At 45.8% G+C, this 22,419-nt stretch overlaps 1 protein-coding gene across 1 annotated transcript in view; it reads right to left on the minus strand.

Moving 5' to 3' along the window:
* The window catches only part of BBS9 (Bardet-Biedl syndrome 9), a gene marked incomplete at its 3' end in the record, with an annotated part of 105,210 nt that overhangs the window by 76,722 nt on the left and 6,069 nt on the right, over positions 1-22,419 (minus strand). The window contains exons 5-6 of the mRNA XM_068152976.1: positions 18,210-18,323; positions 1,500-1,674 (exon numbers count right to left, since the gene is read on the minus strand). Coding sequence (XP_068009077.1) covers positions 1,500-1,674; positions 18,210-18,323 — 289 coding nt within the window. The remainder of the gene's footprint in view (positions 1-1,499; positions 1,675-18,209; positions 18,324-22,419) is intronic.

Here is a 22,419-nt window from a genome sequence, read left to right on the forward strand (position 1 = left end):
GACACCAGTTCCCTGAACAAGCCCAAGTCTGTTCTCTTGGAATGTACAGTCTTAATTCTACTACTTATCTTCCTCACATCACTTAGGATCTTAATGTGTATCATCTCAAGGTCACTGCAGCTAAAGTCTGCAACACCCAGTGGCAGATGCTGACTGTTACTTCTCCAAACATTTCCTTTCAAGTTGTGAATTCAGCAAAGCATTTTCCCCAACCAGGCTGTTTAGCACTGGCATAGAAGTTTTCCTTAATGCACCTAATGCAGCATTATGAAAGGATTCCCCTTTGTGGACTTGATCCTTATGTGTTATACCACCACTTACATGACGGATTTAGCACCTGTCCCTTAGTTTTGCAGTCAAGGAGGTTAACAAGCTTCCTCTCCTGTTTTGTCAGGTACATTCCATCTCTCCCCACCAGCCCTCATTGCTTTGAGAGAATCCTATGATCAAAAAAGCTAAAGCCCTGTCTTAAATACCTTCTGAAAACTCAGATAGAATAGAATAAACCAGGTTGGAAAAGACCTTCGAGATCATCCAGTCCAACCTATCACCAAACACCATCTAATCAACTAAACCATGGCACCAAGCACCCCATCCAGTCTCTTCTTAAACACCTCCAGTGATGGTGACTCCACCACCTCCCTGGGCAGCACATTCCAATGGCCAATCTCTCTTGCTGGGAAGAAGTTCTTCCTAACATCCAGCCAGACCAACACTTATCTGCACCAATATAACACACCTGTTGAAACCACTGCAAGGAGCATCTTGCTCAGGCAGTGCAATACTGTTTGCAGACAACACTGAAAGCACAAATTAGAACTGAATTCGGCAAGGCAAAACCTGCCTCGTGCAGGACAAGATGTTGTGCCTTGCTAAGCCAGTAAATCCAGCACATGTCTACAAATAAAACAGGGCCATGAAGTCCTCAAGATGCACAGCCTTGGTGTACAGAGACAGTAATCACTCAGTGTACACATTTTATTTCTCTTCTTTCCTGCAGCTACCTATCCCCTGCTTTAGGATACAGTATTTGCAAAGGCAATAGAAGTCAGATATGACTGGAGCTGGGATTGTTTAGCCTGGAGAAGAGGAGGCTCAGGGGTGACCTCGTTGCCCTCTACAACTACCTGAAAGGTGGTTGTAGCCAGGAAGGGGTTGGCCTCTTCTCCCAGGCAACCAGCACCAGAACAAGGGGACACAGTCTCAAGCTGCACCAGGGGAGGTTTAGACTCGAGGTGAGGAGGAAGTTCTTCACCGAGCGAGTCATTGGTCATTGGAACGGGTTGCCCAGGGAGGTGGTGGAGTCATCGACCCTGGAGGCATTCAAGGGGAGACTGGACGTGGCACTTGGTGCCATGGTCTAGGCATGGGGTCTGTGTTGATAGGTTGGACTCGATGATCCTCAAGGTCCTTTCCAACCTAAGTTATACTGTGATACTGTAATTTGTTTACATGCTAAATGACAGCAGCAAAACATGCTGTAATTACTGAACACATACTTGTAACTCTCAACCTGTTGACAAGAAGACACAGTAATGAAAGAATCTGTCCGAGCGCTGTAAGTCAAGGGTCCAGGCAGGAGAAAACCAGGTAAAAAACGGCCAAAAGCATAGCTCTCCTGTTCAAACAGCATCAGCATCCCATCCATGGACTGTATGCAGATCAAATCTCGCCCTACAGAAAGCAAAAGAAACAAAGCAAGTTTATTTACATCATTTTCATTCTGTAGCTGACTTTCTGCACCTGAAGCACTCAAGAGGTTACAACAACTACCGATCAGAGTCAAAACAAACCTTTGCTTTGGTGCTTGTACTGTCTCTGACATACCAGCCAAGAACACTGCAATGACTTTACTAGCACACAATTCAGAAATTACTGAGAGTGAGCCATAAATTCCTCATGTTTCAACTAAAAAAAATAAAGCAAGACACATGTTAACTCAGAAGTTATTTAATATTAAGGTTCCTACAACTCTCAGTGTCCTGCTTTTCATCACTAACAGTCAACACCATTAACTATACATAAAAAAAAAGTATTCATAAAAGAATTGTAGCAACCAGACAAGTTCAAAGAGTATAATTTGAATCACACCGAGTCTGTGAGTACACAAGTGAGTGAAACCAATTTAATGCTTTGCTACTGCTGGCAGGAGCAGTCCTGCTCACCTCCTTCCCTCAGGGCTTGCAGCTTCCCTTGCCCAGGTCACATAGTTCTAACCCACTCCCAAGCCAGATCTGCTACTTACCTGATGGCTCTTAAACTCATAGAAGGATACCATCCTAAATTTGCAATGTATTGGTTTTTAAAGCTCTTTCAGATAAGGGAATTGTAACCCACCCCCCCCCCAAATAACTCCACACAAGCTTAGCAACTGCCAGAGGAAGGCTGCAGAGGGACTTTTTGTGAGTACATCAAGCAACAGGACAAGGGGGAATGGTTTGAAGCTGAGGAAGAGAAGGGATAGACTGGAGCTTAGGAAGAAGTTCTTCAGTAGGAGGGTGGTGAAACTCTGGAATAGGCTGCCCAGGGAGGCTGTGGCTGCCTCCTCCCTGGGGGTGTCAAGGTCTGGCTGGGTGAGGCCTTGAGCAGCTGAGTCTAGTTGAGAGGTGTCCCTCCTCACAACTAAACCATGGCTCCAAGTGCCACATCCAAGCCTTTTTTGAACACCTCCAGGGACTGGGGTCGAAGTGAGTAGAGAGCAGCCAGGCAGAAAGGGACCTGGGAGTACTGGATGACAGCAGCTGAACATGAGCCAGCAGTGTGCCCAGGTGGCCAAGAAGGCCAATGGCATCCTGGCCTGGATCAGAAGTAGTGTGGTCAGCAGGAGCAGGGAATTCATTGTGCCCTGTACTCAGCACTGGTTAGGCCACACCTTGAATCCTGTGTCCAGTTCTGGGCTCCTTAATTTAAGAAGGACATTGAGACACTTGAATGTGTCCAGAGAAAGGCAACTAAGCTGTGAGGAGAGGCTGAGGGAGCTGGGGTTGCTTAGCCTGGAGAAGAGGAGGGTCAGGGAAGACCTTATTGCTGTCTACAACTACCTGAAGGGAGGTTGTAGACAGGCAGAGGTTGGTCTCTTCTCCCAGGCAACCAGCACCAGGACAAGAAGACACAGGCTCAAGCTGTACCAGGGGAAGTTTAGGCTGGAGGTGAGGAGAAAATTCTTCCCATAAAGAGAGATTTGCCACTGGGATGTGCTGCCCAAATACAACCTTTGGCATTTTCTGCAGATCAGCTGGAATCACTTAACGTACTCTACATAGCTTCAGCAGCTTGTGTCTCCAGAGGAACATCCCTCAGCCAGAAAGTGTTACTTCTAAGCACAAGTCCAGCTACTGCTGTTTTGAAGTTGTGCTATTCTAGCGTGATACGAGGAGCACATTTACGTCACACTCCAACCACAAGGTATTTTTAGAGCTAATGCAAAGCCCAAATGAGAGACAGGTGGTAGCTCTTTGAAATAAGCTTCTAATTAAAGCTAGTTTGGGGCTCAGTTTTTTTCTTTGCATGCTAATGATTTCCTCTACTCTAAGCCTTCCCACTATCACCAGATAGTTTTCATAGACAGTGCATTATGTAATCACACATGAAATCATGCAGCATCAAATGGGAGAAATGAGAAAGCTTCATCAAGTCACAGATTTTAGGGAAGTCTCAGTGATAACTTCACAGTGACTAGGATAAAATTCTTCACAGAAAGAGAGACTGGGCATTGGAATGTGCTGTCCAGGGAGGTGGTGAAGTCACTATCCCTGGAGGTGTTTAAGAAGAGCCTGGCTGAGGCACTGGGTGCCATGGTTTAGTTGATGAGATGGTGTTGGGTGATAGGGTGGACTCGATCTCTGAGGTCTTTTCCAACCTGGTTAATTCTATTCTACTTTCAATGGTCACCAAAAGCTGCTGGCAAACAGCTCATGTGAAAGGAAATGACAATGAATTGAAAAGAAAAATTGGCATTTACAAGATACCCAGGAGCAACAGGACACAGTTTCAAGCTGTGCCAGGGGAGGTTTAGGCTGGATGTTAGGAAGAAATTCTTCCCAGCAAGAGAGATTGGCCATTGGAATGTGCTGCCCAGGGAGGTGGTAGAGTCACCATCCCTGGAGGTGTTCAAAAGGGTAATGGACATGGCACTTGGAGACATGGTTTATTTAGTCATGAGGTGTTGGGTGACAGGTTGGACTTGATGATCTCTGAGGTCTTTCCCAACCTCATTGATTCTATGATGAAAGCCCTTTAATGATATGTGGCCAAATGTTCTCCCAACAGGATGACAGTTAAACCCACAGTCCACTGACCAGTGAAGGAATGAACAGAAACTGTATTCCCACACACTGGAGCACAAATTACTGTCCTGACTTGAAACAAGCAAGTATGTTTTCCTTCAGCTCTGAAATCTGCCCCCCAAAAATTTCTCCCAGCCTTTAGGAAGGGAAAAAACCAAAAAGAAAAGAAAAGTTTTCTGCAGATCAAATCCATTACGGAGAATTCAACCTGCTACTGAGTGTAGCTCCTGAAGCACAACAGATCTGGGTCAGCTGTGAGAAAAGCACTTCAGGAATCACTTCTGACTAATGGAAAAAACATTTGAAAAGTATGTCAAGGCAGTTCTTAAAACAATGTATGCCCAGTGAAAGGCAAGGCTAAGGTTACTCTCCTAACCCAAAGCAGGAAGCACATGTCAGTGTGCATTCATAAAGAACTCTGCACTGACTAGCTTGGTGGTCTGGGAGCTGCTCATTGATCCCTCCTGTAGCAATGCAACAAAGTTCAGGACTTCAAGCTGCAGCCATTCATTCTAGGCCAGAGGATCTGACAGCGCTGCCAAGGCAGTGCAACACCCAGAACACATGTAAAGAGGAAGAGGAAAAACGCCCTGCATCACTCAATGCTACTATTGCATCTATCCAGCCAAACAATGCACCAAGCATGCACATGTTCCAGCTGAGAATGACTAAGTGCTTTTCTGCTGGAACTGAAGCTGTCACTCCAGCAGGAAGGAAATAAAAAGAGAAGTGGATAGGAGTTTAACAGAAACTCAGGAAAGTGTTTAAGGAAAACACTAAATCTGTATCATACTGATGTCAGCTTTAATTACTGTCTAATCCCTTCCAGATCTATGGCATTGCAGTAGAACATGTCCACAAATCCCAACACAAGAGATGGCTTTAGGCCTCTCTGTAAGAAGCCTTCCTGGTCAAGATGCAGTAAAGCATGCAGTTAGGGATGCCATGAGACAGGCCTCCCAGGTGGGGGTTGGTCTCTTCTCCCAGGCAGCCAGCACCAGAACAAGAGGACACAGTCTCAAGCTGTGCCTGGGGAGGTTTAGGCTGGAGGTTAGGAAGAAATCTTTCCCAGCAAGAGAGATTGGCCATGGGAATGTGCTGCCCAGGGAGGTGGTGGAGTCACCATCACTGGAAGTGTTTAAGAAGAGCCTGGGTGAGGCACTTGGTGTCATGGTTTAGTTGATAGATGGTGTTGGGTGATAGGTTGGACTTGATGATCTCGAAGGTCTTTTCCAACCTGGTTAATTCTGTATCTGTAAACAGCATCTTTTTACCTTTCTCAGCCACCACACTGAACTCTCTCTACCTAACCTCTTGCTGATTTCTGCATGCCAGAAAGCATAGTGAGGATTGTAGATGGAAAAGCAATGTTGAAGTATGAAGTATCTGCAAAGGCCAAATCAGCCCTATCTCCTAAAATCATTCACGGACCTGCAATATGCCTCTTTATTCTGGATCTGTCTCTTACCACAGAAGATGACATCGTTATGTTACACAAGCTGAGAATGATCCCTTTAAGGCTCACATCGACCTGAGGTGGTGGAAGAACACTTAGGAGAAAAACAAACAACAAAAAAACCCACCCACACACTAGGTGCTTCAAAAGGGCCATAAAAGACAGACTTTCAGCAGAGAGATCTGAAGGTGACCTATGTCACTTTCATCCAGCACCTATAAAAGCTCCTACTGAAGGGAAGCTGGCACTGTGCAGACATGAGAGGTGAAGCCTCTAAACAGGACCAAAATTTAGCTGTTACAACTTTCTTATCAAGTGAAGGACTTTGCCCACATTCAAAAGTGGATGTTTCTACCTAGTGCAAGAAAAGGTCTATCCACAGGGAATAAAAATGTTCAGGCAGCTGTGAAAGTAGTATCACAAAGTTGTTGTTTTTCAACACAGAAGATTAATCACAGACAGCAAAAACACAGTCAGTCTTGGAAAACAAACAGTCATTACCCATGCAAGGGAGAATGGCTGTATGCAAAGATGTAGCCTGAATAATAATGACTCCTGAAGAAATGGTACAGATTATACCCTAAAATATTGCCTTTTTTTCCCCTTATTTTCCTTCTCACAGACTCACAGCACGTTAGGGATTGGAAGGCACCTCCAAAGATCAAGTCCAATCCCCCCTGCCAAAGCTGAATCACCTAGGGCAGGTCATACAGGAACACATCTAGACAGGTTTTGAAAGTCTCCACAGGAGATTCCACAACCTCTCTGGGCAGCCTGTTCCAGGGCTCCATCACCGTACAGAAGTGTCTCCTTGTGTTGAAGTGGAACCTCCTGTGCTCCAGCTTGTACCTGTTTGTCCTTGTCCTATCACTGGGCACCACCAAAAAGAGCCTGGCACCTTCATCCTGACACCCACCCCTCAGATATTTATAGCCTTCTCTCCAGAATAAACAGCCCCAGGTCTCCCAATGTTTCTTCACAGGAGAGATGTTCAAGACCTGCAGTCATCCTCGTAGCTCTCTGTTGGACTCATCTGTGACTAGAGAACACACCTAAACCTACTCACAACACAAAATCTCCAAGAAAATCTCTCAAAAATGGCTCAGGTTGGAAGAGACCTTAGAGATCATCTACTCCAACCTCCCCACCATAGGCAAGGAACACCTCTCAACTAGACTCAGCTGCTCAAGGCCTCATCCAACCTGGCCTTCAACACCCCCAGGGAGTCAGCATCCACAGCCTCCCTGGGCAGCCTATTCCAGAGTCTCACCACCCTCCTGCTGAAAAAGTTCTTCCCCAGATCCAGTCTAACCCTGCTCTCCCTCAGCTTCAAACCATTCCTCCTTGCCCTGTCTCTAGACACCCTCATGAAAAAATCCTTCTGCAGCCTTCCTGTAGGATCCCTTCAGGGACTGGAAGGCAGCTCTAAAGGGGTCCCCCCGCTGAATCTTCTCTTCTCCAGGCTGAACACCCCCAGTTCCCACAGCCTATCCTTTTAGAGGTGCTCCAGCCCTTGGATCACATTTCTGGCCTCCTCTGGAAGCACTCCAACAGCTCCGTGTCCTCCTCATGATGTCGTAGAGTGGTTTCCAACAGGGATGATTTGCACCAAACACAATAACCCAGAGCACAATTAGTAGAAAGATATTAAAGAAAGCAAGGAAGGGGGCTTTGGCGAGAAGACAAGAGAGGCTGCACGGTTAGAAGCTAACACTCCATTCCTCTGGATGGAAAAACATGGGGCAGCAAACAAATCTGACAGGCAGATGGATCCACACGAAGCGTTGGGATATTCAATATCAAAGTACATATGTAAATAATCAAGCTGGACAGAGGTTTGAAGTACCAGAATATCCATCATGCCAAACTGTTTCCTAGGCAGGGTAATAATATTCCAGTGCATTTCTAAACTTTAGAGACAGTATCTCTACACTTCAGTAAACCATCTGATATGATCTCAGGCAATTGTCTCACAGGAAACCAGGGAATGGCAGGCAAGAGCACTAAGGATCTGGGGATCAGAGTAGGATGATGAATTAAATATGAGTCAACAATATGTCACCAAAAAGACAAATGCAAGCTTGGGTGATTATTAATATACATGCACTATTAAAAACATATGAGGTCATTATTGTTCTGCTTGGCACTCACTGATTCTTGGCAGGAGTGCTGCAGAAGCCATAACCCCACATGCAAGACAAAACATTTCATACTACCAGTGCACAAGGACTGCACGCATTTGGGTACCATATTTCCACAAAAGGAATTAGCAAAAGCATCCCACAGAAAGCCATCCAAGTTTTGAAAAGTCAGTCTTTCACTTCCATGGGCAGCTGCTCCCAAGCTTAGGGATTTCTACAGCTGCTGCAACGTCTTCATGACAGTGCTTTAAACAAATTTGCAGATTAAGTGGCACTCAGAATACAGAATCAACCAGGCTGGAAAAGCCCTTTGAGATCGAATCCAACCTCTCACCCAACACCATCTCATCAACTAAACCATGGCACCAAGTGCCTCAGCCAGTCTCCTCTTAAACACTTCCAGTGATGGTGACTCCACCACCTCCCTGGGCAGCACATTCCCATGGCCAATCTCTCTTGCTGGGAAGAACTTCTTCCTAACCTCTAGCCTAAACCTCCCCAGGCACAGCTTGAGACTGTGTCCTCTTGTTCTGATGCTGCTTGCCTGGGTGGAGAGACCAACCCCTTCCTGGCTACAACCTCCCTTCAGGGAGTTGTAGAGAGCAAGAAGGTCTCCCCAGAGCCTCCTCTTCTCCAGGCTAAGCAACCCCAGCTCCCTCAGCCTCTCTTCACACAGCTGTGCTCCAAACCCTTCACCAGCTTTGTTGCCCTTCTCTGGACACATTCAAGCATCTCAGCTCCTAGCAATTTGTAAGTCAAGGAGGTGGTGGAGTCACCATCACTGGAGGTGTTCAGGAGGAGACTTGATAGGGTGCTTGGTTGCATGGGTTAGTTGATTAGGTGGTGTTGGATGATAGGTTGGACGTGATGATCTTGAAGGTTTCTTCCAACCTGGTTTATTCTATTCTATTCCATTCTATTCTATTCCATTCCATTCCATTCCATTCCAGCACACTGAAGGCAATGGGAGCTTTTCCTTCAGTTAAGTCACAATCTTGCTCATTACTGCTAAGAGAAACTGAGAAAGGTGAAAGAAAATGGTAAGAGATTCAGAGAACATCTTCCTTAATTGTTTCTCCAGTCACATGTTCAATTTAAAGAGGTCCTAAATCCCTTATTTGAAACAAATCAAAGAGACAAACAAAAAGCACCAAACATCTCCCCCCCCCAACACTAACAGGTTTCCAAAGCTGTACCAGACACCATTTAGTCATCAGCAGATCTATAACATGAGAACTCATGAAGACCAAGCCTTCCAACTAATCCTTCCTCATCCAGAAGCAATTTAACAGGAAGGCAACAGTTAAACCTTCTGCTGCTTAACAGAACTAGCCAATAAATCAAGGCCCAAATTTCTACTGCTGTTGCATTTAAACAGGGCCATAAGAATCATTTAACCTTACAGTATAAAACTCAGCTGATAATTTCTTCTTTTTTTTTTCCCCCCCAGACTAGCACCTAATAAACTTCATTCTTGCAGGGTTGTGGAAAAATCTAAGCACAGTCTAAGCCTTCTTACAAAGTTTCCTGTTACCAGCCTGCATGGTTTACACATATGTAGTATTTCATTATTAAAAGAATTCCTCCATATAGCACCCTCTTTGTTGTAGCACTCCAACATACTTTGCCTCTAGGGCCAGTGCCATAATAAAAGTGAAATGAATTCAAGGCCATTTGCTGAGAAAAAGATAGGTCCAAGGTATTTTCACACTTTCTTTGCTTGTAACTTTTTCATGTCAAAGCTGGAATTCTCTCCTTTTTTTTTCCCACCTTTTCCTTTTCCTTCCCTTTGCTATTGTTTTATTATTTCCTTTTATTGCTACAGGGTCCACTGAACAGCTCCAAATAAATCTCAATTATTCTGGAAGCCAACTTAAGGTATTAAGGTCTTAGGCTGAGAAATAAATTCAAAGCCTGTACATTTAGAACTGGATCCTGATGAGAATCATTTATCAACTCCTTTGAAAAGGGTTTTGTAACGACAGGATGAATTCATGCAGTCAGATAATATGAAGTACCACCCATGAGGGTGGCGAGAGACTGGCACAGGTTGCCCAGGGAGGTGGTGGAAGCCTCATTCCTGCAGGTTTTGAAGGCCAGGCTGGATGTGGCTCTGGGCAACCTGATCTAGTGTGAGGGGTCCCTGCCCAGGGCAGGGGGTTTGGAACTGGCTGATCCTTGAGGTCCCTTCCAACCCTAACAATTCTGTGATTCTACAATGCCAGTCTATTTTGCAGAATTGCACAAAACATTAACCCTGGTTTTGCAGCAAAAACTAAACAAAACCACATTATCCAAGAGAATTCCAATCAAAAATAACTTGGCCACTAAGAACAAACTCATCCAACAAGGCTTCCTCTGTCACTAAATACAACCAGCGCTCTGCTCAAGAGCAACCCTGTGTGTCCCACTGCGAAGCTATCACTTTTGAAGGGGAAGGCAAAAAAGTCTTAACATATATTGAAAAAGAAGACTGGAAGCATTGAGAATGTTCACACACCCACCTCAAGTACCATTCCTGCCCTGCAGAACACTCAGAACTCAACCCTCGCCTGGGAAAGGACATAGAATCAATAAGATTGGAAAAGACCTCAGAGGTCATCAAGTCCAACCTATTACCTAATACCTCCTGACAACTAAACCATGGTTCGAAGTGCCACATCCAACCCTATTTTGAACACCTCCAGGGATGGTGACTCCACCACCTCCCTGGGCAGCACATTCCAATGGCCAATCTCTCTTGCTGGGAAGAACTTTCTCCTCACCTCCAGCCTAAACTTCCCCTGGCAAAGCTTGAGACTGTGTCCTCTTGTTCGGGTGCTGGTTGCCTGGGAGAAGAGACCAACCCCCACCTGGCTACAGCCTCCCTCCAGGGAGTTGTAGAGAGCAAGAAGGTCTCCCCTGAGCCTCCTTTTCTCCAGGCTAAGCAACCCCAGCTCCCTCAGCCTCTCCTCACAGGGCTGTGCTCCAGACCTCCCCCCAGCCTCATTGCCCATCTCTGAACACGTTCAAGTGTCTCAATGTCCTTCTTAAACTGAGGAGCCCAGAACTGGACACAGTATTCAGGGTGTGGCCTAACCAGTGCTGAGTCCAGGGGCAGAATGAGTTCCCTGCTCCTGCTGGCCACACTATTTCTGAAACAGGCCAGGATGCCATTGGCCTTCTTGGCCACCTGGGCACACTGCTGGCTCACGTTCAGCTGGCTGTCAACCTCCTGTTGCAGCGTGGAATCATTCACACACTTCCTAAGCCCTTCAGACAGTAGCTCAGGAAACCTACACTTCATAAACCAGTGCCTAAAGCACTGAATTTTAGTATTCTCTGCTTATTTGCTGTTTGTTCACGAGTGAGCTGCTATCCTGCCTGCCATTCAGCCTCATGCACAACTGACTGCAGGAAATTTATGTGCTAATCTCCAAAGCTACCTAAGCTTCAAGGAACAGTGGCTTTGTTTTTTCCTTTAAAGCACTTGGCCATTCTTTACATCATTTCAGCAGAAATTGATGGCATATGCTTTCCTCAAGCATAAATCACATCTGACTCAAGGCAAACAAGGCAAAGAAAGAATTTATGGCCTGCTCTGCACATTTTTCAAGGCAGTAGTAAGGGCACTTTTACTACACAGGAGCATAATACCATCATTTCTTATAAGCAGCCTACACGTCAGTAAATCTCTCTTTAAGAACAGTCAGGCCAAGCAGTATATGGAGCCTCTCAAGACAGGGGACTCAGTCTCAAGTGCTGTAAGCTAGCTGAGTTGTAATCCCTTCAACAGAAACTGGCAATGAAGAGTGAGCTCCCAACTTAGTCTCTCCCTCTCAGATTTCCCTAAGGACAGGACAACATACCATGTCTAAAAGCCCTCTGTGTGAAAAAGACAAAGCCAAGGCACAGGACAGAGCTTTTTCCTACATGTTGATATAAAATTAAGATAACTTCAGTACATCAGATTAGAAAAGTGCTGTACAAATTGTGGAGCAATAGGAATTTATTTGAGCTGAGTCAAAAAATGACTTCTGCCTAATGCCAATTGCCTGCCAATCTTCCCCTGTAGACCATGTGCAGATTCAGGAGACTAAGGAGGCAGTTGATAATCATACCCACTCTTGAGTGATCCTTCTTCATCTAAAACAAGTTTTAACATTACAAGGGGATAGTTTACTCTATGGAGAAACTAACCTTGGAGTCCTAGAGGACAGCAAGCTCCCCATGGGACAGCAATGTGCCCTTGTGGCCAAGAGAGACAATGGTTCTCTCCTGAGGTTCTCCTCCCCCTCTACTCACAGTATCACAGTTTCGCCAAAGTTGGAAGAGACCTCGAGGATCATTGAGTCCAACCTGTACTCTGCCCTGCTGAGACCACACCTGGAATTCTGAATCCAGTTTTGGGCGCCACAGTTCAAGAAAGACAGGTCCAACAGAGAGCTAGGAGGATGATTGCAGGGCTTGAACATCCCTCCTATGAAGAAAGACTGAGAGACCTGGGGCTGTTTAGTCTGGCGAGGAGAAGGCTGAGAAGGGATCTTATTAATGGACATTAGTATCAGAGGAGTGGGTGTCAGGATGAAGGTACCAGGCTCTTCTTGACAGTGCCCAGTGACAAGACAAGGACCAACAGGTATAAGCTGGAGCACAGGAGGTTCCACCTCAACATGAGGAGACACTTCTGTACGGTGAGGGTGATGGAGCCCTGGAACAGGCTGCCCGGAGAGGTTGTGGAGTCTCCTTCTCTGGAAGGAAACCCACCTGGATGTGTTCCTGTGCGGCCTGCTCTGGCAGGGGGGTTGGATTCAATCCCTAACATTCAGCGATTGCTTCATGTAACTGAAGCCAATGCTGGTAAATTTATCAACCAAAAATTCCTGCACAGCTAGAACAGAATCCAGTCCAGCATTATTTAATGGAAAGACCCAGGCCTACCTGATTTTGGTGGAACTGTAAATAAAATTTACGAGTGGAATTTAATGATCTAACGATGTCAATCACAACATTTAATATTGGCTCCAAATCAAATCACCACAGAGCTAATGAAAAAAAAAACCAAAAAAACACCCCTCTGTTTCTCATTCAGCTTTGTTTTAACTTTAAGACTAAACAATATGTAGAATATTGCTTAATAGGACTTGACTATTTCTAGATTAACATCAGATTTAGAACCAAACAACAGAGCTGGAGCTACACACTGCTGCACAAAAATAAGCAAGTGAGCTCTTAGAATAGAATAGACCTTGGAGATTGAGTCCAACCTATCAGCCAACACCATCTAATCAACTAACCCGTGGCACCAAGTGTCTCATCCAGTCTCTTCCTAAACACCTCCAGTGATGGGGACTCCACCACCTCCCTGGGCAGCACATTCCAATGGCCAATCTCTCTTGCTGGGAAGAATTTCTTCCTCACCTCCAGCCTAAACCTCCCCTGACACAGCTTGAGACTGTGTCCTCTTGTTCTGGTGCTGCTTGCTTGGGAGAAGAGACCAACCCCCTCCTGGCTACAACCTCCTTTCAGGTAGTTGTAGACAGCAATAAGGTCTCCCCTGAGCCTCCTCTTCTCCAGGCTAAAGTCTTGACTAAAACACTGCCTCCAATTCACTTGTTCCATCTAGTCCATCCTTTTGACAGTGTCAATACATGCTGCTCACTTTTTCAGCAGCTTTCTATCAGCAGCAACTTTCAATCAGTCAAATGGAGTTCTACCATCTAGAGCTCAACAGCCCAGGACAATATTTTGTACTAATTTTTTGACCTGTCCTCAAAACCCTAGGCACTTCATAAAAAGCACTTGAGAGATGCTGTCCAGGACACAAACTAGAGTTCTCAGGCTACACCTAGCTTTAAAACTAGCACAGCTGCTCCTGTACCACACAGCAATCACAACAGCCTGAGTACATCCTCACTCACATCAGAGAAAGTCAGATCTCAGACAGAAGGGAAAAGTTTTGCATCTGGGTGAATGAAAACTCTAAATGAGCCTAAGATACTCAACAACTTTCTCAGTTCTCTCCTAAACAAAAAAATAAACCAGAGCTAGGACATTAGGAAGAAATTCTTTCCAGCAAGAGAGACTGGCCATTGGAATGTGCTGCCCAGGGAGGTGGTGGAGTCACCATCCCTGGAGGTGCTTAAGAAGAGACTGGATAAGGCACTTGGTGCCATGGGTTAGTTGATTAGATGATGTTGGGTGATAGATTGAACTTGATGATCAAAATGGTCTTTTCCAACCTGATTAATCCTATTCTATACAAACTATCTCTTGGCTGTTACAAAATGATCAGGTTCTTTAACAATCTCATCCAATAACTTGATATTTGACTCAAGTTATTTCACACAGACCCAGAATGACACAGTGCAGATGTGAAGACTAAATGCTTTCCAAGACTTGTAAGCTATCAGCAAGCTTCTTATCACTTCATGTAATGGAAGTTGAAACAGCAATCTACAGTGGTGTCATTACATTAAAACAAATCAAAGCAGCTTTTGGTAATCACAGAATGTTAGAGGGTGGAAGGGACCTCAAGATGTCAGCTAGCCCAACTGCCCTGCCAGAGTAGGATCACCCAGGGCAGGTCACACAGGAACATATCCAGGTGGGTTTTCAATGTCTCCAGAGAAGGAGACTCCACAACCTCTCTGGGCAGCCTGTTCCAGAGCTCTGGCATCCTCACAGTGACAAAGTTTTTCCTTATGTTCATGTGGAACCTCCTCTGCTCCAGTTTGCACCCATTGCCCCTCATCCTATCATTGCACATCACTTAACTCACCTTAAATTCTTTAAATTTTATATCTGAAGTAAACCATGAAAGTTGTGCAACCTGCTGGCTGCTTAAGGGCTGTGACATTTCGTGGTTATGTTAAGCCTTCACCAGACTGAAAAACAGTCAGTTCAGGACTAACTCACTGCTTAATTATCATAGAATCATAGCATCAATAAGGTTGGAAAAGACCTCAGAGATCATCAAGTCCAACCTATCACCTCATGACGAGGTAAACCATGTCTCCAAGTGCCACATCCAAGCTTTTTTTGAACACCTCCAGGGATGGTGACTCCAGCACCTCCCTGGGCAGCACATTCCAATGGCCAATTACTCTTTCTGGGAAGAACTTTCTCCTCACCTCCAGCCTAAACTTCCCGCTGGAAGTTGCAGAAATCACTAAAACACTTTTTAGCTGTCCAGATATCGCTTTTGTGTTTTCCAGGCTTCGTGAGGTCTTGCAGGGAATACACCTGCGGGACCGCCCCAGGCGCAGCAGCAGCTTTAGCGCTGCAGCCGCCAGGCCAATACGCGTGATGAGAGCACCATCTAGTGGTGACCACCACCACCCACACCCTGCTATTCTAAACACCAACGCACGCATCGTCATCCCGGCAAGCCGCTGGGCAGCTTCTCAGCTTTTTTTGGCTTTATTCCATAGGTTTGATCGTTTATCTAACTTAATGTTCAACCTTCTACGACGAGACCAAATACGTGACTTTGATTTTGTTCATCTGGTCGTGCGAGGACACGTCTATATCAATTGGACCATCAAAACTGATGCAAGGGCTGGAGCACCTCTGCTCTGGGGATTGGCTGAGGGAGCTGGGGTTGTTCAGCCTGGAGAAGAGAAGACTTTGGGGGACCTTAGAGCTGTCCTCTAACACCTGAAGGGATCCTGCAGAAAGGCTGTAGAGGGACTTTTCATGAGGGTGTCTAGCAATAGGATGAGGGAGGATGGTTTGAAGCTGAGGGAGAGCACGGTTAGACTGGAGCTGAAGAAGAAATTCTTCAGCAGGAAGGTGGTGAGACTCTGGAACAGGATGCCCAGGAAGGCTGTGGCTGCCTCCTCCCTGGGGGGATTGAAGGGCAGGTTGGATGAGGCCTTGAGCAGCTGAGTCTAGTTGAGAGGTGTCCCTGCCCACGGCTGGGAGGTTGGAGTAGACAATCTCTGAGGTCCATTCCAAACTAAGATCCCTAGCCCCACTACATCACTTGCATCCACCACAACTCTTGACAAGATGGATAAGAGCCAGGTCTGGCATCAAGACCTATCTGGTGGTCAGACCTCTGCTGCATGTCCACAGTAAACAAACACCCACATTAGCAGTGCAGAGTTTACTCTGCAGAACTGTGTGGTGGTACCTGGCTATTTGCTTTATTCTTCCCAAGCCACTCCAGACATTCACAACTCACAGCTTACATACCTCTCAACACACCTGTAACTGCAACTCAGCTACAGTATGCCAGGAAGCACACTATTCCTTCTCCTCAGATTCAGGGAGCTCCATACAGTCTTCCTGCTTTTCACTGGAATATGTCCTACAGACTCACTCCAGAAGATCACTTTTCCCAAGGTGGTTTTGCCAAATCAGTAGGTTAAAAACTCTTTGGCCAGTATGAATTTTGGTCACTTGAATTTATGCCCAGGGACAAGCCTGAGCCTATAGCAAGGCACTGAAGAATTATTACAGACAGAACTGAGAGACTGTCTGCATATAGAACATAGAATACATTATTAACCAGGTTGGAAAAGACCTTTGAGATCGAGTCCAGCCTATCACCCAACACCATCTGATCAACTAAACCATGGCACCAAGTGCCTCAGCCAGTCTTTTCCTAAACACTTCCAGTGATGGTGACTCCACCACCTCCCTGGGCAGCACATTCCAATGGCCAATCTCTCTTGCTGGGAAGAATTTCTTCCTAACATCCAGCCTGAACCTCCTCTGGCACAGCTTGAGACTGTGTCCTCTTGTTCTGGTGATGGTTGCCTGGGAGAAGAGACCAATCCCCACCTGGCTACAACCTCCCTTCAGGTAGTTGCAGAGAGCAAGAAGGTCTCCCCTGAGCCTCCTCTTCTCCAGGCTAAGCAACCCCAGCTCCCTCAGTCTTTCCTCACAGGGCTGTGCTCCAGACCCCTCCCCAGCTTTGTTGCCCTTCTCTGGACACCTTCCAGCAACTCAACATCTTTCCTAAACTGAGGGGCTCAGAACTGACTCAGAAGACTTTCTACCTTGGTAATGTGCTAACTCTGCGAGTAGTTTAAGGACACTACTCATGAGATGACTGCCACACCCCACAATTATTAGGCCAGCTTTACTTCTGAAGAGAAAAAGCTATCATGTAGAGCAAACCTAAGTGCTTCCAGCCTGGAACACAAAAACACAGTCATAATCCTGTCAAGTTCAAGAAAGTCTGCTACCTATTAAACTCATTCAGAACTACAAACACACCATCCTTTTTCACTCTTATGTTTTTCCAGTCACATATATATATGCATATCATTAATTTTTTTAAGTCTGCATTGCATATCTTTAAAGAGAGTTGATAATTGAAGTTCAGAGAATGGTTTTCCTTTGCCCAGGATAAGCAAGTTGCTGAAAAGCAAAACAGAACTCAAGTACAGAAGAAACCAATTACAGAAGAAACCAATTGTTTCAGATGTGAAAATATTTTACAAAGAGCCAGGGGTGTTGGATTGTTTGCCAAAATATCATTATTACCCTTCTGAGTTCATCTGGTTCCAGATACAAGGTGGGGGAGAAGAGAAAACAAAGCAAGGCTGAACTATTCTGCTTGTTCTACTGTTTGCCTCATTTTAACTTCAGTCATTTTCTCCATGCATCAGCTAAAAGGCAGCAGCATTTACAGAAAGATGGTTTCCTCTAGACAGCAACACCATGCTGCCTCTCAAAGTTTCAGTTAATCCTCACCTGGTCAGAGTTAAACAACTGGAATCATAGAATGCATCAGGTTGGAAGGCACCCTCAAAGGTCTTCTTGTCTAACCTCACTGCAGCAAGCAGGGACATCTGTAACTAGGTCAGGTTGTTAGGGCCCCATCAAGTCTGACCTTGAATATCTCCAGGAATGGGGCCTCCACCACCTCCCTGGGCAACCTGTTCCAGTGTTTCCCCACTCTCCTTCTACTATCCTCCTACTTCCTCCTACTATCCAAACTGAATCTACTCTGCTCTAGTTTCAGACCATTGCCCCTTGTCCTACCCTCCCAAGTCCCTCCCCAGCCTTCTTGTAGGTCCCTGTCTGATATTGAAATGCTGCTATAAGGTCTCCCTGGAATCTTTTCTTCTCCAGACTGAACAACCCCAATGCTCTCAAGCCTCTGTATGAGCGGTGTTCCAGTCCTCTGATCTTTGTGGCCACCCTCTGAACCCACTCCAGCAGGTCCATGGCCTTCCTGTATTCAGGACTCCAAAGCTGGGACCAGCACTGCAGGTGGTACCTCACCAGAGCAGAGTGGCAGAATCACCTCTCTCAAGCTGCTGGCCTTGCTTCTTTTAATTAATGCTTCTTTGTTAACTGATAATGAAGAACATTCAACCAGGAGCTTACCTTTGACACCACCAAAGGGACCATAAGTCATATTACAGGCAGTCCGCTGAAGGTTGTGCTCATACATCAGCTTAATCTGGTACTGGTTCCCATGCTCCACATTTCCCAGAGTTCCTACACACACACACAAAAAGAATGGTATGTATTCTATTATCCATGCAATGTGGAAGAAGTAAAGGAGCACCAGTATGAACAACCTCAAAAAAAAATGTAACCTGCTTAGAATCACAGAAGCAGTAAGGTTGGAAGAGACCTCAGAGATCATCAAGTTCAGCCTATCACCCAACACCTCATGGCTAACTAAACCATGGCTCCAAGTGCCACATCCAATCTGGTTTTGGACAGCTCCAGGGACAGTGACTCCACCACCTCCCTGGGCAGCACATTCCAATGGCAAATCTCTCTTGCTGGGAAGAACTTCCTCCTCACCTTGAGCCTAAACTTCCCCTGGCACAGTTTGAGACTGTGTCCTCTTGTTCTGCTGCTGCTTGCCTGGGAGAAGAGACCAGCCCCCACCTGGCTACAACCTCCCCTCAGGTAGCTGTAGAGAGCAGTAAGGTCTCCCCTGAGCCTCCTCTTCTCCTGCTTCTAGTGACTTTGAGATATGAAGGCTCACATTGGTCCATCCTTTAAAAGAAATCACCAAGCCTCAAAATTCCTGAAGGCCATAATCAGAATTAAGGTCTTGACTGTATTCATTATGGCATGAAGATTTAGCAAGAGGTTGAGATTTTATTCCTGAAATATATTTTGCTTCAGGGTTAAAAAAAAAAACACCTGCTCCAAGGGAAGTTCTCATGCTTCTCCAGTTATAGGTTACAACAGCCAACCTCAGCTGCAACAGTCTGTCTCAAATTAAGCTGCAGTTAGTCATTAGCTATGATTTCACACAACTCTGCCCAGGCCACATTTGTCACTTGTCTTTACTTTGCCTGAAATTCAGTGCAGTGATCAATAATGCAAAGGTAAGAGTCAAGCAGAGTAACAAACACAATTTTATGCTATGCATCAGGTTCCCTGAGAAGGTCTGCCTGAACTTTAACTCTGCATGCCTTGACTCCTTCAGGGAGCTAGCAGAAATTCAAACTGAAGAAAAAAGTTCTTCATCACAGAGTAACACTTAACAACTAAAATTAGCAAACCAAAAGAAAAACCCCAAACCGTTGAGAACAGTCACAACAGCAGGGACTGAAGCAAAACAAAGCTAAAGCCTACCCCAGCTTTGGGTGTACAAAGATTATTCCAACACCCTCTTAAACAACAGGCTATGAAAGATTTGTGGCTTAAGCTAACCCTGTAGGCAATTTCTCCCAGTGAAATCAAAGCAATTGGCCCTCAAGCAAGCCCATGTTAGGGAAAATAATGTAACAGACATGAGTTAAAATAGCCCTGGCTGGATAAGCACCTAGCTAGGTAGGAGTATCAGAGGAAAAAGTAGGAAATATTCAGTCTGTGTATGCTGCCTGTAACAGAATATTGTCTGCATTTAGCCCTTATCTGGGGATCCACTCTAGTAGTTGCTCTATCACCCAATGACCTGTCCCCAGCAGAGGAGAATCAGGGAAAGAAGAGTTGTGAGCTGAAATGAAAATGGATTAAACAAAGAGGAGAAACTAATGCCAATGCCAATACCAAGTATACAAAGTTAAACTCAGCCCAGTAAATGTACAGTGGTGACAATAAACAAGAAGGCAGGCCACTGGAGAGGGAAGAGTCAGAAGAAACCCAAACAGGAGACTCACCATTGTCAGCAAGCCTCCCCCTTTACACTGAGCATGACATTTATGGTCTGGGATACACCTGCAGCCAACCTGGGTCAGCTGCCCCTAGCCTGACTCCAAACTGCCAATGGTCTGCAGACCACTGCTGGCCTAGGATTCTGTCTCAGCAAAACCAGGATAAATATCCAGGCCATATTTAAGCCAGACTTTTTACACTGGTTGCAATACAATATCCAGGCCATGCTTTAGTCAGCCTTGAAGGATGCTTTCATTTGTGGAAGAGAAGCAATGTGGTTATTTTATTATGAGTAACAGAAATGGCAACTTGTGTGAAGGAAGTGAAGATCCCACTTTATGACAGCAGAATGTAACATGAAAAGTCTGCTATTGTTGTAAGACTTCACTTTTCTTATTACCTAAATGCTTAAGCCATGCAGACCAAATTATAGCTGGGAAAGAATTCTAGACTGACAGATTGTTCTATGATGTTAATGCAAATCTGGGGATGAATTGCTTTAATAGAAGTTGTACTGGTAGGCTGCACTCCTAAGATCTACTGCAGAGAAGGGAAAGTCTGAAAACTCCAGTACATCTCAAAGCATCACCCCTCAAAGATCAGTTCTGTAGATGTCTCCAGATAAGGTAACCAGAAGACAAAACAGAAGCTGGAGAGTGTTTGCAACTTATCTGTCTACAAGGCTGTGAACAGGAATCAAGCTGCTCCTGCAAGAGCACCAAGCGAAAGGAGACACAGCTGTCCATGCACAGAAAATGAGCAATGCATAACTATTTGATTCTGAGGAATCAACAACCTCCATGCTTTGCTTTAAGCGTGTCAAGGAATTCAATGTACACACATCACTACAGGTGCTTTGTGACTTGCCTCTTTGCATGTAAAGAGAACAAAGCAATTTAGAAATTCCAGAAAGAGGCAGTAAAAGAAAGAGGATTTAAGGGGGAGGGAAAAAGAAAGCAAACCAGGAGTTTCACCCTCTCACCAGGATTAACCTCCTGTCTTTTCTTGGGTTACACTACCGACACTCAGGTCTTCCCCATCCTCTTTAACATCTTTATTGATGATCTGGATGAGGGCATTGAGTCTATCATCAGTAAATTTGCTGATAACTCCTGCCCCCAGCTTGGTGTCGATCTGCTGGAGGGTAGAGAGGCTCTGCAGAGGGACCTCGACAGGCTGGACAGATGGGCAGAGTCCAACGGCATGAGATTGAACACATCCAAGTGCCAGGTTCTGCACATTGGCCACAACAACCCCATGCAGTGCTACAGGCTGGGGTCAGAGTGGCTGGAGAGCAGCCAGGCAGAGAGGGACCTGGGGGTGCTGGTTGATGGTAGGATGAACATGAGCCTGCAGTGTGCCCAGGAGGGCCAATGGCCTCCTGGCCTGCATTAAGAACAGTGTGGCCAGCAGGAGCAGGGAGGTCATTCTGCCCCTGTACACTGCACTGGTTAGGCCACACCTTGAGTCCTGTGTCCAGTTCTGGGCTCCTCAGTTTAGGAAGGAGGTTGACTTGCTGGAACGAGTCCAGAGAAGGGCAACGAAGTTAGTGAGGGGCTTGGAACACAAGCCCTATGAGGAGAGACTGAGGGAGCTGGGGCTGCTTAGCCTGGAGAAGAGGAGGCTCAGGGGTGACCTTATTGCTCTCTACAACTACCTGAAGGGGGGTTGTAAACAGGCAGAGGTTGGTCTCTTCTCCCAGGCAGACAGCACCAGAACAAGAGGACACAGTCTCAGGCTGCGCCAGGGGAAGCTCAGGCTGGAGGTCAGGAGGAAGTTTTACACAGAGAGAGTGATTGCCTACTGGAATGGACTGCCCGGGGAGGTGGTGGAGTCACCGTCACTGGAGGTGTTCAGGAGGAGACTTGACAGGGTGCTTGGTGCCATGGGTTAGTTGATTAGGTGGTGTTGGATGATAGGTTGGACGTGATGATCTTGAAGGTCTCTTCCAACCTGGTTTATTCTATTCTATTCTAAAACATCACCTGAGTTTTTGAGTTCAGAAAGGACTGTCAATGCTTCAATTTGAAAGAGCTAGGCAAGGTGTAACTAAACAAGTCTTTCTGCATTAGCACGCTGAACAGTTCTGAGTCACAGATTGCACTGGGTTGGAAAGGACGTCTTGTCCAACCCCCCCCATGCAGTCAGCAGGGATACCTCCAACTACATCAGGCTGCCCAGGGTCCCACCAAATCTAATCATGAATACCTCCAGGGACAGGGCCTCAACCACATCCCTAGGCAGCTTGTTTGTGTTTCACTACTCTGACTGTGAAGAACTTCCTTATGTCCAACCCAAATCTACCCTGATCCAGTGTCAAACCATTGCCCCACTCCTACACCCACTCCTAAAATTGTCATGAGAACTAGCTGCTCACAAGCACTACCAACCCCAGACCATCACACACATCACAGCATCTCAAGCACTGAGCATGGTGATCAGTAACCTCAGTGGGTGCTGGGAGAACCTAGAA

The sequence above is a fragment of the Melanerpes formicivorus genome, unplaced genomic scaffold, assembly GCF_026170545.1.
Source record: "Melanerpes formicivorus ecotype bairdi unplaced genomic scaffold, bMelFor1.0.p_v2 SCAF_24, whole genome shotgun sequence".
NCBI classification, from domain to species: Eukaryota; Metazoa; Chordata; class Aves; order Piciformes; family Picidae; genus Melanerpes; species Melanerpes formicivorus.